Source organism: Nanorana parkeri, unplaced genomic scaffold (genome assembly GCF_000935625.1).
Source record: "Nanorana parkeri isolate BGI_ZX_2015 unplaced genomic scaffold, ASM93562v1 scaffold2820, whole genome shotgun sequence".
In the NCBI taxonomy this organism is placed as follows: Eukaryota; Metazoa; Chordata; class Amphibia; order Anura; family Dicroglossidae; genus Nanorana; species Nanorana parkeri.
In genome coordinates, this window is record NW_017309088.1 from 82,223 (window position 1) to 100,222 (window position 18,000).

General features: G+C 42.0%; 1 protein-coding gene across 1 annotated transcript in view; it reads left to right on the forward strand.

Annotated features, from left to right (window-relative positions):
* Positions 1-131, forward strand: part of LOC108802353 (cadherin-related family member 2-like) — a gene marked incomplete at its 5' end in the record, with an annotated part of 79,876 nt that extends 79,745 nt beyond the window's left edge. The window contains one exon of the mRNA XM_018574217.1: positions 81-131. Coding sequence (XP_018429719.1) covers positions 81-131 — 51 coding nt within the window. The remainder of the gene's footprint in view (positions 1-80) is intronic.
* Between the last annotated feature and the right edge of the window lie 17,869 nt (positions 132-18,000).

Here is an 18,000-nt window from a genome sequence, read left to right on the forward strand (position 1 = left end):
GGCCTCATGTACATTTAGGATGTAATGTAGGATAATGTAACCGTCATATATGCTTTTGTTTTGTTGTCTTCTTGTTACAGGGGCGACATGAGGACCTGATCAGCGGCTATAGGACTATAGGATTTAGGTGATAGGAATTTGTTTATTAGAATAGGATTTATTCTCTGGATAGAAGTAGGGCTCTACTTCACATGTACAGCTATTGATCCAGATTTTGTGTGTGCTATTGAATGTAACTAAGTAATTTAGCTAGAGATAGATAGTAAGATATTACTACTGAAATGTTTGTATTTTAATACTGATTTATCTCCACGTGGAATGCCACATGTATGTTGTTAATTCGTTAATCTTTCCCTTTTCTTCCCCTCCCTATCCAATTTTTTTCAGGACATCCGGAGTCTTTGTGTAGACTCCGGGACATAGTCTTCTAAATGGGGGGAGGGGGGTTGGAGTGTGTGGTACCCTGTAAGCAGGAGTGATTAGTAAAGTTAGTATTGTCAGATTGTAATCAGTCTGATGCTGATTTGTAATCTATGCTCATCTGGAGGTTAATGGCCAGTGATGCATGCTGGGAGAGGAGATAAATACTTGAGGTGGACCATGTGAGCTCTTCTCTTCTTCCCCCGGGCCCTGCCTAGGGGGAGGCTGCTATGGACTGTCTGAGATGGCTAGGTCTGGAGCTTGGGGACTAGCCATGTGCTTATACTGAGGCCTGACTCTGGGGCCCAGTGGCTAGTACTGATACCAAGGGTGAGGATGACTAATGATTCATGATTCAAGTGCTGTTTTGCCAGGTGCTCTTCACAAAGACTGTAATGTCTGACCTAAAGGTCCTAGTCTGTGATGGCTGCAGTTACTCTATCCTACCACTTAAAGGAGTCTACACCAGCCTGGATGATCCTGACCCTCAACCTCTCTCCCTGAAGTTTATCAATAAAGTTCCTCAGGATCATATCTACAGTCTGGGTCTCACTTTTATCGGTCACCATTGAGGGTGTTAGGTGCTAGTGGGTAATTTGAATCTGGATACCCCTAGACATGGTGATGATGGATGGTTCACTATTCTCTGCGGCCCCTTTGGGGGTGCGGTACATATGTAATATGTGTAACCTGCTCTCACAATCGGACCACGATGAGAGCAGGATCAAAGACAGATGCTAAACATTATATAGCTACCTGCTCCCTGTTTATACCTACAATCACAGCACACATGGCATCTACAAGTCACAATGGAAGTTAAGACTTCCTTCGACAAAACTCTGTAATCACCAGTTTTAAAGGGGGTGGATAACATCTCAATGGCTGTCCTATTCTGTTGAAGTCTAAATAAGTACCTAGGAAAATGTAACAAATTCCTATAGAATTAATGTATGTATTATTTCATAGATATCGAAGGAGAGATCAAAACCACTGGAAGATTGGCCATGTATAGCTCAACATGCATATCACAATCACATAGCAATTCATATCTGCTCATGTGAAACAAATTCTTTTTTCTACAGCAAAGCTGTCTCTTGAACTGCTTGCAAGTTATGCCTTGACTAATGGCAAACATTTAGAATTTTTCTCTGTTGTGTCTGGTTGTCTCAACTGTTTGTCAATAGCTTTTGAGATGAGATAAAATGTTCTCATCTGCAGATCGGAAGATTGGTCAATGGATTATTTTATTTTTTTTGATTAAAAGAAACATGTTCTTCAAGAAATATGGTGATTGCCATTGCGGACCTCTCTTTCTGAAAATACTAATCGTCTGGCTGTCCTTCTGCTTCAATGGCTTCAGTACTCTGTGCTGAAGCCATTGAAACAACCATTGAATGGCCTCAGTATAATGATCAGGAACAAGTTAAAAAAACAGTTCCTTGGCATGTTTCTTCCAGTTCTGTGAGAAAGAAGGATTAAGAGCTAGGTAAGACAGAGAATTTACATTTTTAGGACAGAGAGGGCAGCCTACATATTTCTCACACCCCAAATTTCACTTAATGAGTCAGCATAGTAAGAATATATCTGTAGCTGGATGAAAAAAAAACACTCCGTTGTCTCAATGTAAAATAAATAAATAATTGTACATATGAGAAAAAGCTCAACGTTTTCACAATGAACAATTGATTTGCAATTAAACCCATCAGTCACTGGTCAGTTTGATTATTTAATGCTAAGTAGTCATCCTTTGCAGAAAGGTTTCTATTAGACAACCTCCTACTACTTCTTGTGTAATACTCAACAGTAGCTACTTCAATTTGACATTTTATAAAAGGCATTCTTCAATCAATTTCCATAACTAAGCTCTCATTAAGTTTGTGTGACTCACCAGTGCATCTGTCAGTGCTATAGCTAGAGGCCACTTTAAATTTGGAGGCTGCAGCCTCCTATCATCTCTTTGCCCTTAAAAACCTACCATACACCCAAATACCACACACATTATAACTATCATGTGATGTAGAAATGACCTTTTAATGGTGACATAGAGAATTTTGCTGCTTTTATTACAGCAAGATGAGTGATGGGATGATAAGCATCTGGATGCCAAAACAGCATATGAAGGTCTATTAGGTACTAAGTAGCATGTACTGTCATCTGCCCCCACTGACAGATTCAGAAACCTGCGCTGAAATATAGAATCAAAGCTAAAAAAGAATATATCACTGGCTTATTGTCAGATTGGTGAATTATCACCATCAGAAAGGATATGTGATCACTTTTTTTAAAAGGATAAAATGACAGTTGATCTGGAAGTTGGTAAAAAAATGTATGCAGTAATTAATGAAATATGTTCACCAAAGGTAGGGGAACATTTATTTGTGTGCTTAACATACTGTTTTTATATATTAGCTAAAAGTGCTGAGAAAAATAAAAGCACATCCTGTAACATGTAGTACATTCATTTCAATTGCTCTATTCATCCCACCCATTTCTTATGTAGTTTCACAATCTTCACAATGGATTGTACCATTCTTAAGCCCACTACTGAGTTCTGAAACAAGAACTGTCCATTCAACTGATCATTTCAATACAGTGTTTTGACCTCCTTGTGAGCTATTCATTAACTTCTGTTTGTCAATCATCAACTGTATGCTGTGTTAAAAAGGCTTACAATGGCTTATCTCATATTAATTTAATCAACAGCAGGGGCTGCACGAGAGCAGCAACGGGGCCGCCTGTGAAAAAAGCTGCGGAAAGCACCAGGTTGCTGTTTGCTCTCACTTTTTACCAGGACACCTCTAACAGAACTAACTCTAGTATTCTGAGGTGTCATCACCTTTTCGCGCTTGCCATGTTCCTCAATCTGTTTTTCCAAGTGCTTCTGTATAGCCATGCCTAAAACCTCAACTTCCATTGAAGCTCCATATACTTCCCAGGTCATCCCTTTTTCATCCCAGCTGACCTCCCGTACTGGCTCTGGATTATCTGACTTGACTTCTTTCACATGAACCTCAGGATAAGAAGCTTGCGGTGATTTTCCTCTTGGTGTCATCGGGTCAGTTGCAATAGATCTGGTTTCTACTGGAAAGGACACTTGCATCTCAGCATCTTTCATAGCTGGCTTTTCTAAAAGCTGCATTTGCAATGATGAGGCTTGGTTTACCAAATCCGTTTGAAATACAAATGAACTTGATCCATCCAGTGGAATCATGGGACTTATAGCTATTGATGAACACTGTACCGTAATATCAACTTGAGTTCCTACATCTTGGTACTGTGGCTTTGTCTCTCCTGATATCTTTGGAAGTTCACTAATATTGCAAGGGTCTTGCTTTTGGGTCTGGTCATGTTGCTTAATTTGTTCTTCCTTAAAGGGAAATGATGAAGATTCCTGTGAAAAAACAAAAGGACTGACAGCCACAGATACAAACTCCACTTTTTGTTCAGCCTGCGTGCCCACATCCTCATCAGGGGGTGTTATTTCAAATGAATATGTTTTAGATAGCACATCCCCACCAGCTGAATCCTCTTTTGTCTCATTTTCTTTTGAAGTAACAGTTGCTGCTTTATTTTGAAAAGTAAAAGAAACTTCATCAGGCGGTATTATTGGGCTCACTGCTATGGATCTATATTCTACTCGTGGTGTAGCTCTAGTGTCTTCATCAGGAGGCGTTAGCTCAAATGAGTATGTTTTTGGAAAATTATCTGCAGTTTTCATCTTCTCATCTTTGTTGTGCTTTGCCACAGGTGAAAGAGTTGTCTTATCAGATAAGAAAGTGAAAGAGGATGATCCACCTGATAAGATAATTGGACTGACTGCCACCGATACACATTGCACACTAGTGCCAGCCTGTATGCTTGCATCTTCATTATGTCCACATTTTGCACAACTGGGTTGCTTGTCTTGAATTGTGTCTCCACTTTGTTGTTCTGATTGAAATACAAATGAGGAAGAATCACCTGGCAGGATAATGGGGCTAACTGCAACTGACACACACTCTGCCCTGGCCTGAGTCCCAACATCCTGACTGGGAGGTAGCAATTCAACAGAACATGTTTTAAGTGTCATCTGACCTCCCACCGTGCTACCGCAATCAGTTCTTAATGGATGAAATGTAAATGAAGAACCCTCCTGTATAATTATGGGACTCACAGCTACTGATTTATATTCCACTGCCATTCCACTGGGATTGATGTGTTCTGGTGAACAAACTTTTTGGAGGTTGTCAGTTTTTCCACCATCTGTCCTTTGAATTGTAGCAGATGCCTTTGGATCTCCTTGAGGTTGTGCACTATGATCTGTCTGAAATATGAATGATGATGTTTCACCTGGTGGAATAATAGGACTTACAGCTACAGACCTATACCTTGTCTCTGTTCCACCATCGGGAGGAGTGAGCTCAAATGAATATGTTTTTGATAGATCTTCTTTATTGCCTGTCTCCTTATCATCAGTCCCTACTTCATATTTATTTTCACCACTTGGTCGTGGAGCCCTTGTTTGAAAAGAAAAAGACGATTGTCCATCAGGTGGAACAATTGGGCTAACAGCAATAGATCTGTACTCTTTTTCTTGTGTATTATCCTGTCTGTTTGACAGCATTTGGTCTGATATTTGTGTTTTTCCACTTAATTCCCCATTAGAAAACTCCTTACATCCCACCCATCCTTTTACTTGGGTTTCATTTTTATGTTCCTTAGCAGTGATGTTTGCGACCTTGCCCAATTCTGATTCTTCAACTGTTTCTTTCTTGTTGTTTTGCCGGGTATCGCCTTGACTGCTACAATCGCCAGGAACAATATCTGTGTTTGTTTGTAAAGAAAAAGTCACTTCTGGCACAATGTGAGCATTTACAGCTTGTCCTTTGTAAACCCTAATATTTTCAGAGTAGCAAACATCTTTTCCAGTTTTTTCTATTACACTTGATACAGAAGTAATGCTTGGGCCCTGTATGAATGTCTCTGATACATTAATATCGGTCTTATTTAAGTCTACTTGTTTTGATGAAGTCTGGTCTTCCCTGCCTTCATAAAAAGAATAAGCGCTTTTAGCGTCTACCGAAAAGTCTCTATGCACTTCTAAAATCCTGTCGGCATCAGTGTCAAAGCTGAAGCTGCCCTCTGGAAATTCATGGTCTCCATGTACACTGACACAGAAATTCCTCATGCAAAGATCCTCTCTATCAAACCCTGAAATATGTGTAGGATCTTCGGCCTGCCAGATCCTTGAAGATATGGGAGAACGCAGGGGAACATTCTCACTGGCATCATCAGGTTTCGACAATTGTAATCTCTGAGGCTCCTTAGGACTGCCCATCTCCGGACCAAGCCTTTTCCATAATATTTCAAAATCCCTCCTGAGAATATCCTAAAATAAAGTACAAAGAAGTAAAGATGAAACATAAGTAGAGAAAAAAAGAGAGGAAATACACCGCAATGCAAATGTATCGTCACAAAAGCGTACCATATTCTAGCTACATAAGAGATTGTCAGTTTTTGTCCATTCAAATAATTCAATAAATACTTTTTTTTTAAAAGTAAGCTGCGGGCAAAAACATCTATAAAATGTTACAACTTATGAGTCTGGAGATGTATGGGAACTAAGCTTTTTGCGAGAAACATGAAATAACAATCTTACGATATGACCATCCTTGGACTATCTAGGTGACAATGTCACATTCATAGACCCTGTAAAAGCCTGTTATTTAACCACTTTATTTTATGTTAAAAATCTGATCTGATCATTTCTGATCCCCCTCAAGACAAGGTGGTAGCAGCTGGCTGCTTTTCTTCTCTCCTATACAGACACGAGAAGCATGCATGTCAATAAACATGCCAGCAGAAAGCAGTGTCTGAGGGTAGTTGGATTGTGTCTGAATGTCTGACTGCCTTCACAAACCTATGGGTCCCTTGAATCCTGAATTATTCTTAGAATATAATATTCAGATTAATTTGAGATTTGAGAGACGATTTGAGGATCTACAGCCGAGTGATACACAAATAAAGTTCAGTTTTGACAATAGTTAAGGTACTTTGATTAATTTTTAAGATTTAACTCCTGAGTCTAGTGTAATTTTAAAAAGGGCCAGATTTCGAACGAGGCCACTAAGGCACGGCCTTGGGGCGTCAGGGAGAAGAGGGGTGGCAGGGATGTGGAATTCTTATCTCTCAACGCCCGGGACATTCAGTTCGGGGTGTTGGGTGGGTAGATTTTTTTTCTACATTTAGCTCTGCTTTGGGCAACCAGAGTTAAATGCACAGCATGGAAGCCGTTACTGGTTTTGTACAAGTGATCTCGGCGATGTCTCTGAGATCACTTGTATGCAGCCTGCAGGTCTGTCCCCCAAGTAAATCTGGCCCTATATTATTGAACCATTATTTCCAATCCTTTTTTCAGTCGATTCCAATTACATGGACCAATCGTATCTTACGATTTCATTTTTGCATTAGTGGTTAAATAATTGTCCCATCATAACTTTTCCTCCAATTGTCAAATCCATGGAAGAAAAGAGTGTATAAATAATCACACCCTGCGTGGGTACTATTAGGGTGACCATAATCCTGACAATCTGATTGCATAATCTCTGTACAATTGCTTACATATTTGACAAAACTATGTATTATGACCCTACACAACCATAAACAATGCAGACAATTTATCTCCAATGTGCAGGCCTCTTATTCAGATACCCAGATAGCAAGGATAACTTGCTACAAACTTGTGGCAGGGTGAAATTTTAATTTTTGTTAACTTGCTGCACACATTCCTGCCAAGTTGTAGACTTGCAGAAAACTCGCAGCACAAGTTCTAGTTGACATTTTTTGAATTTGTAGCAAACTTGCTTGGCAAGTCTACAGCAAGAGTCCTGCAGGTCTTAGCAAGAGCTCTGCAAGCTCGCTGGTCTGGAGACTTGCAATGCAGACTTGCTGTAATTGTGCAACAAAATTATGAAGCTTGGCAAGTCTGCAATAGTTTAGCAAGTCATTTTCAAACTTGCAGCTCAATTGCTTGCTATCTGGGTAGCTGTTGGTAGCTGTTAGTAGATCGGACTGTATAGTGTATGGTCAGCCTTAGACAGTTGTGACTGGAACAATGGAAGACTTTGGATTAGCACTCACTTTCAGTCCCGGGATATCACACGCTCCTGAACCCTGCACTCTGTGCTATACATAGGTTCAACCCATGCACTCTGTACATTACATAATCCTGACCCCTGCACCCTTTGCATCATACACACCACTGAACTCACATCTGTGCTATACATAATCCTGACATCTGCACTCTGGGCATCACGCACTACTGAGCCCAAATCTGTGCCATACATAGTTCTGCCTCCAGCATTCTGTGCATTACAGACTCCTGACCCCTGCATTCTGTGCATAACACACCACCTAACCGGCATCCAGGCCCGGATTTCCCACAAGGCCGCGAGGCCCGGCCTCGGGGCGGCAGCGGTGACCTTGTAGGGAAGTTGCGGGCGCCGGTGTAAGGTATCCGGCGGCCGCACACTACGGTCCGCCGACCTGCATCTGTGCTTTAAATAGTCCTGACCCCTGCACTCTGTGCATTACACACTCCTGACCCCTGCACTCTGTGCATAACACACTACTGAACCCAAAGCTGTGCTATACATAGTGCTGACCCCAGCCCTCTGTGTGCATTACAAAAAAAGTGCAGGTCTGATTGTCAATCCATTGTTGTGCACTGTGACTGGGTCATAAAAGCACAATAAAAACATTTCCTACCTGTGTACTCTTTTACTCTGTCAGTTATAAACTGTTTTGAGCAAGCGCCACTTCCACTTGTTTTTTTTTGCAGTTGGTATAGATACACATTAGGAGTCTTCTACTGCAAACTGTAAGATTAATAGGTTGCAAAATTTCTGCATTACTTAAAAAAGAACTATGTCCAAACCTTTTTTGGGGCATTTACTAATGTCCTCCTGTGACCATATACTCAGCAAATAGGGGGCTATTATTCTCTTTATGCTGATAGCGCAGAGCCATGCTGCAGCCGGGAAAGATCCCAACAATATTGTCAGGATCCACCCTGCTGCCTTATTGATAGCTGGCCCTGCCTCTCTGCCAGAGACAGCTGTGCCCACCCCCTCCCCTGCCTGTTCCTCCACTCAGCGCTGGAGGAGCGGAGAGGGGAAGGGGGAATTTCTGTAGAGAGAGATGACTGATGTCACTGCTCTCTTTAGGGAGAAGATTGTGAGCTGAGTGATCAGCGGTTTGTGATCCTTCAGTTATCAATCAATAGAGCCAACATGTGACAGCTTTAGTGTTAAACGTCGGCTCAAACTATTGGGATCGGTGTATTTCACTCTCCCCATAATTCTCCTTTAATGAATCTTGTTGTGTCTTGTCACTTAGGGAAAGAGACAGTGCATTTGCTTTTCAAGGGATTAACACATATTTTAATTCATCTGATTATTAATCACACCCAAGCTGGTGATATTATTTTCTCACTATTTTTGCTGCTAATAACCAGATGGCTAAATTAGCTGTCAGCTGGACAGATTTCACTTCATCAACCTTACAGATAACCCATGTTATGTAAACCTGTACAGCACATGCAAAGCATAACTTCCTTACTTGGCCACAGTGGCGTAACAACCGGGGGGGCACTTGCCCCGGGCGCAGGACTGAGGGGGGGGGGCGCCGTCACGACCCCCGCTAAACGAAGCCATGGCTCCCTCTATCTGACACGATCACCCGGCTGTCATCGGGCGGTCGCTCGCTCTTCCGAGGCCATTATGCCACTGCTTGGACATCAATCCCCAGGAATGATTTTGCATGTGGAAATACCCTGATAAAATTCATATAAAAGAGCAGTTTCACCTGCCAAAGAATTTACATGTCTTTCCATGCAGTTTTTAGATGTACACAGCTCTTTTACGAAGCATAGCCCTGTATGGCATGGCAAGAGACCTGATTTCTTACATCACTGCAGTTTATTAAAGGAGAACTATGGGGGTTAAGGCTTTTCCCCATAGTTCTAGCCGACCTGTGACAATGAGACTGTCACAGGTCGGCTCATAGTAGGGGAGGGAGCCCCCCTCCCCTACTATGCCATATCGGGAAGTGAGCGAACACATACCGGCGTTCGCTCACTTCTCGATCCTGTCACAGCTCTCTGCCGTGACAGGGGAGGGACAGGATTCCCCCCTCCCCGCTCTGATCCTCCAGCGCTGACTGGCGGAACGGACGGGGGAGGGGGCGGGTACAGCTGGCTCTGCCTCTAGATAGGCAGAGCTAGCTGTCACTCACGCAGCTGGGCGGATCCAGACATAATTGTCGGGATCCGCTTCAGCTGCTGCGTCAGAGTATACCGCGAGCTATAGCTTGCGGTATACTGCGGCGTCTCAGTAAACCGTGAGCTGTAGCTCGCGGTATACTGAGCTTAGGGTGACGGGAGGACGCTAGTTTGTGTCCTCACGTTACCCTAAGGAGAACTATGGGGAAAAGCCCTAACCCCATACATCTCCTTTAACCACTTCAAGACCAGGTGTTTAGACATGGCAGGTTGAACAGATTTCTCCATGAACGCTTATGAGCATTCATTGAGGAATCTCCCACTATCATTATAGTAACCTGACAGTGGCTGCCGGCTGCTGCCAGAATACCTGAACAGAGGCGGCACCTCATTGGCTACCAGCTCTATTCATTCAAAGATTTTCCAACTGGCTCCTTCGATCAACTGATCAAGGTATGTTGGTCGAAAGAATGCCAACAGCAGCTCTCACTGGGCAAATTTCGGCCAGTTCCTCACCGGCTAAAATCCGCACAGTGTATGGCCACCTTTAAATTGGGAGAAATAGCAGTAAAAGACAACCCCTGTGTAGCACTGCAAAGCAGGAAGCAAACCTTGAGTATATAATGGGCAAATATTGCTGTAACACTTTTACAAATGTGGTTGTACACTATACATAGAAACAATAGTAATGTTTTTTTTAAACCATTAACACACATTGATAACACTATTTACATCAAAATTATATATGCATAAAAAAATAATGAAAGAGATTATAAAGGGATTTTAAATGGCACATGAATTACACTTGTTTGTCCAGCTCTTTATTAACACTGTGCCCATTCTCACAGCCTGCAATAGGTCCCTAACGGTGTTATTGCTAAAGCTGATGCAATCAGTTCCTGGGCTTTTGATCTTGTCACAGATGGCGTAATAAGAGTGCTTTGTAACACATTGCAAAGCAATGCTTTTGGTGCGGAGCCAACATCATCAGAGCTTCTTGTGAGCTTCAGCACCCATCCTTAAATTGGGTAGAGCTGCCTACCCCTGCAGCAACAGATCACCACAATAGTGATCTACTGCTTGCTGACAACAGTAAATAATAAATCACTAATCTCCAGGGTGTTTTTGTAAACAATTTGCACAGCCATTCATCCTGCAAAATTGCATTAACATTTGATCTGTACAAATGAAGGCAAAAACTAGTGTTCTTAGTAAATTTTCTTTCCAGGTTGAACGTAATATCATAAAAATACCACCTTATGGCCATGCTCCATGGAGTTGAGGAGCACAGGAAATAAATACTCCATCTAGTGGCCATAATGCTTTATTTAATTAATATTACATTCGACCTGGAAAGAAAATATGCTGATAACATTTATTTTTGTCTTAATTCACTCAGAATAAGGGAACATGCAATTTTACAGGATGAATAGCCCTTGCAATTGTTTGGAAATACACCCCTTTTCAGCAACAGTGATCTGTTGCTGAAAAGGTGATGTGGAGGGCTGAATGAGGTTCTTCCGGAGCTGGTACTGCTTCCATATCAAGAAAAAATTAAATAAATAATTTAATAAATTAGAAATAAATCAACAACAACAAAACAATTAAATGATGCATTCAATTGAGAAATACAATTCAATTTAGAGTACAGCTGCATAGACAATAACAATCCAACTATCTTATAATATCTGCTAGAACAGTTTAGGGATGGCTACCATGCTATATTTAAGACAGTCCCAGCTCTTTTCACGAGGAACAACAATCAGGCAAGGTTTTATTTACTGGTCTGATCACATACTCACCCAAGATCTGTCAGCCTAGACTACAGCCTCCCCCGTACCCGGCACATATAAAATTGTCTCCTTATCCAGTCAACAAATATCCACATTAGTAGACTGTCATTCATGAGTAAAAAAAAATATAATCTATATTTAACTTTAATGAACTGATGGTATAGTTATTCTTTTAGAATAAATGTGGGTATAACAATATGGGGTGGCTTAGTGGTTAGCACTTATGCCTTGCAGAACTGGGGTCCTTGGTTTCCTCCTATATTCCAAAGACATGCTGGTAGGTTCATTGGTTCTTGACTAAATTGGACCTAGCATGTGTGTACAAATTGGCTATGCATGTGCTATCACATTCTGCATGCTGGTCCCGAGCCTGACTAAATGGGGGGGTTGAGGAAAGGCCTGGCAACCTACCTCATAAAGAAATTTGCCAAGAACATCCTGTGGAATAAAGCTCTCAAGTCTATAATTCTATCAGACATGGTGCTGGTCGAGAGTTGGATATGGATATTTCCCACATAATAATATATTTACATATGATTAGTTTGTAGGCATTTATAACTGAAAGCTTGCATCTCTATTAAACAATTTAGAAATACATCTAGGCAATCACAACCAGTGTGCCTCTTAGCTTGGATCTTTAATGAGCATGCATGAATGGTAAGACCCCAGTACTTGCTCTCTGGTCCATTTAGAATAATAAATAGGTCAGGCATCCAGCCAGCCAGCCAGCCAGCCTGCATTTAGGTTAAAAAAAAAAAGATTTAAATGTTATTATTAGTAAGGGTACCAGCTCATTATTATTTCCAATTATACATAACATTCATAGTTAAAGCAGAACTCTGGCAAATAAAATCTTAACCCTTGCAGTGGGGCTACCCCCGTACCATAAGTGTTAAGTGCTCGTTTTTTCTAGGGAGCTAAAATAACAGAGTTATACTCACTCGAAACATGATCTGGGCTGGCTCCTAAACTGGTCTTTCCAGCCTCGCTCTCCCTCCGCTCCAGTGGTCTAAGGTTCTGTGAGTTATCACGTTCTATACAGTGCATAGCACAGTGCATTGCTGGAGTGCTGGAGCAGACAGGCTACAGGGAGACAAATGCTGTTCTCGGGAGACAAATGCTGCACGGGCCAGTGTGCGCAAGCGCCCACTGCCCGCTCAGAATTGGAATCATCGGAAGCCCTCCCCTCAGCGGGGCGGGCTTGCGTTGATCGCAAGTACGATCTGCCTGTCCATGATGGGCAGATCGTACGAGCTTTTAATTACCTTACAACCATCGCAGGATGAAAGTTGTGCGATGGTTGTAAGGTTATGGGCACCTTAGCCACTGCCTTGCAATTAGCAGCAGCAGTGTGCACTCCTACAGTTACCTGTTAGGCTGCTTATCAGGTTTATCAGATAAGCACCCCAATGACCATTTGAATGATGACAAGGTTGCTGCTAATTGTGAAGCAGTGGCTTAGCATTTTCAGCCGGCAACAGGAGGTGCTGTTACTGGCACTTTTTAACAGAATCACAAAAAGCAATGGTATGTCCCTCAGCATCCTCACATCCTTTATACTATATTGTATACACTGATGACTTAGACCGCTGCAGCGGAGGGGGAGAGAGGCTCCATGGATCAGTCTAAAGGTGGCCATACACTCTACAACCATCGCAAGACTTTAGTCTTGCGATGGTTGTAAAGGGATTAAAAAAACGTACGATCTGCCTATCTTGGACAGGCAGATCGCACTCTCGATCATCGCAAGCCCGCCCCCCTGAGGGGCAGGCTTCCGATGACCGCAATGCTGAACGGGCAGTGTGCGCGTGCGCACACCGGCCCCTTCAGCATTTATCTTCCGAGCACCGTTCTAACCAGCCGAGAATCGTACGATTCCCGGCTGGTTTTCGAACATGCTGGTTCGACAGAAGATGTGCGACCGTACAGTAGAAACGGTCGCACGTCTCCGTTCACACTGCTCGATTATCGTACGAAAAACCGATCGCATACGATTATCGTACGATAATCGTGCAGTGTATGGGCACCTTTAGAACAAGCCAGCTCTGACAATCAGGTGAGTATAATTTGTTTTTAAACTAGACACTAAGGAGCACTTAACCCTCGCAGTTCAGGGGTAGCCCAACTGCAAGGATTAGGAATTGTTTTCCCCAAAGTTTTCCTGTAAGCACACTATGAACCTACCCTTTTTTAAAGAGCTCTGGAAGATGCTGTCCCCCCCACCATGTATCCTGGGCTGTGCGGCCTCTTCTGGGATACCCATAGCAGGGGTCAGTGGTGAGAGCAGAGGGAGATCATCCCTGTGAAGAGTTAAACTAGGAGCGACAAGCTTTTCATCACTTCCGGTTTCAGTGCTCTCATTCTGTTACAGCAATTATAGCACAGGTTGGACATTTCCAGCTTATGATAGCCTTCTAGTCTACGCAGAGATAGAAATGGTAAATGGCAGAGCACTTGGAAAATGGTAGACAGCAGAGCAGTGGTCTTCAAACTGCAGCCTGCTGCTTGCCTTTTACGGGCCCCTAGTCTTTAGGGGCCCACAATAGGCCCTGCTTGAATGCTGGTGCTTCTGCTTGCAGAGTGGCACCCAAGCATAAAGCAATGTAAGAAAATCAGAGAAAAGTCTGAATTGTATCTACATGCTTGCTCTAGGTCAGAGACTCTAAAATACTGAAGCAAGAGTTAGCATGGCAGCCTTCATATTTATCGCAAGACAGGTTTCCTTTAAGGTAGTCTTGAACACTAGCTGGTATTCGGATATTTAGAGGAGAGCTTTTACTAAAAGCTCCTAAAAGTTCCCAAAAATGCTGTATGTGTGACCGGATTCTCCTATTGACAATGAGATACTGCAAAGATGATCAGTTTATGAAAACCATTGTTGGGAAAAGATCTTCCCTGACACTTGCTCTAGGGCCAAGGTCTAATAGTGCCAGGGCTTACAAATCTAGCTGCTATGGAACATTTTCAGTGACATTTAACGTTTAAGTGGTTTCCTTGTCACTCTGTAAAGTGTTTTCAAGCTAATTTGGGACAGGGCTAAGAAAATATGTTGAGCATGAGAGACATTACTTTCACCCAAAAAAATTGATCCACTTTAGTGTGACAGCATGTAGGGTGGATACAATATGTTATAGTGTAACAGATATGCTACCAGAATTCACAGCCATGTAAACAGAGACCTTAAACATCTTTTACACATCACTGTCCATTTAAAGTGGAACTTAACTCACTTCCCCTCACTCTCTCACATTGACATCTGCTACCCAGCAGCTTCTTTCAGGTGTCTTTAGCCTGTTAGGTGTACGTAAAACCCAAATCTCTTTTGGTGTTGTGTCTCACTGTAGATAGTGAGACAAATATTTTCATGAATGTGTTGCAAAGTTTCTTACCTGGTGGTACTGCCAGTAAACAGCACTTCCTGTAGCAATCTGACAACGCTGAGCCACTGCCTTGCAGATAGAAGCAGTGTTGTCAGCCTGTTGTGTGCACTCCTACAGTTACCTGTTAGGCTGCTTATCAGGATTATCAGATAAGTACCCACCCCAATCACCAACTGAATGATGACAACACTGCTGCTAATTGTGAAGCAGGGGCTTAGCGTTTTCAGCCTGCAACAGGAGGAGCTGTTACTGGCACTTTTCAACAGATTCACAAAAATGTGCTTATTAAAATTGTATACAGTCAGACCCCGTTCACATATAGCGACATACCTTTGCAGCGGCCGGGATAGCGCGACTTTCGGGGCGACGTTCCAGTGACGATCCAGCGACGATCCAGCGACGGTAGCGCGACCTTCTCCGTCGGGCTCCATAGAAAAAAAGCAAAATCGCGCAAAATCCGCCGAAAAAAGGGTCCGGTAGAAGCGACTTGCGACCGCGACGAGCGACGCGCGACATGGAGTTAAGACAGCTCCATTGAATAGGATTGGCCGGCGACTTCTCGCGATATCGCGCGGCAAAAATGCGCGATATCGCGGCGGAAATCGCCCGACAAGTCGCTATATGTGAACGGGGCCTCAGGAACAATGCCAAACATACTGAAAAAAGCAGATTAAGGGTTAATATACTATTTAAATAAAAACACAAATTAATTTGAGAACTACCTCCGACCTTGCACCCCTGGCCAGACAAGTGATTTGGCAAAAATTGGCATACAGACTTCAGATGCACACCCTCCACTATCACACTGTTGCAAGATTTGGAACTGGGACCCTATGTCGTACTATACACGCAGTCTTTGGCCCACAGAAGTACTGGCAGGAGCAATACCATTATCAACTATCACACAAGAAGGCTGATAATGAAACAATAAAACAAGTTCTATTACAGATTTGTTTCTATGGTATGGAAGTACCACATAAAAACATTGTGACAGCCAACCAGCTAACATTGTTGGCAATAGCGGTGTCCATATTTCTTTCAGTACAGGTATCCGTTGAAGAAATTAATCAGTAGATACAAGTCATGTGATTTGTTGTATAATGTGACAATGGTATTCTCAGTCTAACCCTGGACAGAGATTTCCCAGCTTGTGTGCAAGCAGTGCAAGCAGACAGAGAGTGATTGTCACTAGGGTAACTTGTTTCTGCAGTTAACCATTTATCCACACAAACAATAGCTGCCACTATGTGTTTTGTCAGAAACATGCACAGTTCACAGCATCTGCTGTAACAATTCTGTCAAAACTTATGACACTCACTGTCACTCCTGATAAGAATATAAAAGAGTAGTATACGAACAGACCGCCCTATCTTTTCTTCAGACTTTATCGAAATTCACAGCAAATAAAGTATAACAGTGAATAAAAAGGTATAAAGCAACAAATACCAGCACTGCACACCTCCAACCAGCTACAACCTCTCACATGTTTCACCCGTAGGCTTATTCATAGAGGTACCTTGTACAGAGACAAGGGTTCAATTTCTTACTTAGAGCATTTAAGGAATCAGCTAATGTTTTTTTTAATGTATTGTTTTAGTGAAAGAAAATAAAAAAAATTACAGAAAAAGATACTACAAAATACATAATAAACAACAGCAAAAGAAAAGAGAATTTATAATGGAAAGTATTTAACAAGTTTTCCTGGTGTTTGGTTGTGGCAGAGTTAGTCCAATTCTGACAGAGTCACTGGCCCTCAGAGATGATTCTTAGCATTCGTGCATAGTTTGTTGTGGACCCCCTAGAGAGCTTTACTGCCAATTCTCACCCAATCGAGAGAGCTGAAGGGTGGGAGGTAGGGGTGCTGAACTGTTTATGATATTTCAATGACGCCTCCTTTAACTTGTTCACTGCCAAGCCTTCCGGAACACTTTAAACCTCAGCTGGCCAGACCATTTTTGCAATTTTTCCAGTTGTTTTGACCTTCTACTGCTGCGTTGCTAGTGTTTGTAAAAGACCCCCCCAAACCATATATTTTCTGAAAGTACAAGCCCGGTAGAATAAAAAGATGGTGCTACTAATTTTGTAGGTCCTGCGATAATTGCGCAAATGTTTGTCAAATCAACAAACCGATAGAAATACAAAATTCAATTGATAAAAGCACACTAAAATCAGTATCAAAGCACAAACAAATACTTTTCTGAGTACATCTAAAAGATAAAATTTTATTGAGTTAATAAATGACAAATATTTGGAAAATGTTAAATTGTGCCTTGAACGGTAAAAAATTAAAGTAACGCAAAACTTTAAATAAGCAACTTATGTTAAAAATCGTTTGTGTTGGTGTTTCAGGCCCAAGTACAAGTACTTCCCCGCATGTACTTGCCGATACCAATTACCGATACTTTTTCTTAAAGGGACAGGTGACTTAAAATTATCTATAGTACAACTACATATTATGTACTATGGATCATAATTTAACCTATTCATGTTAGCAGGGGAGAATTGTAACTCTATTGTTAGTGTAGTGGAGGTGTGTGCTTTATATATGTACTACATATACATTACACACGTCCAGTACACTATAGCAATAGATTTACAGCCAGCCCCTTCCTAGCTTCCCTCACTCACAGTTTCATTCCGATCCCTGTTGCCTAACGAGGTGCCTCTTGTAGTCGGCGCTGGGCAGGATCGCTGCATTGTATCTCGGTGCTCAGCTTGTGGGAGGCGCTCACAATTCTGCCCTGCTAACATGAATAGGTTAAATCATGATCCATAGTACATAATAGTACATAAAATGTAGTAGTACTATGGATGATTTAACCCATTCATGTTAGCAGGGGATCATTGTAAATCTATTGCTGCAATGTACAGAACATGTGTGCTGTATATGTACAGTACATATAGAATGCACTGCAGCAATAGATATAAAATTCTGCAAGGTGTGTGTTGTGTTAAAATGATACACGTGTACATTTAATTGCAACACAGCGTATCACAACGCATGGCAATGCGTCACAATGCTTTGCCATGCGCTGCCACACTGTTAAATTAATGTTATTTTAAAAATGAAAAAAATCTAGCACTGCGGAGCATTCTAACAATGCACCGCAGTGCATGTGCATGGCATACACCACAATATGGTGCACGT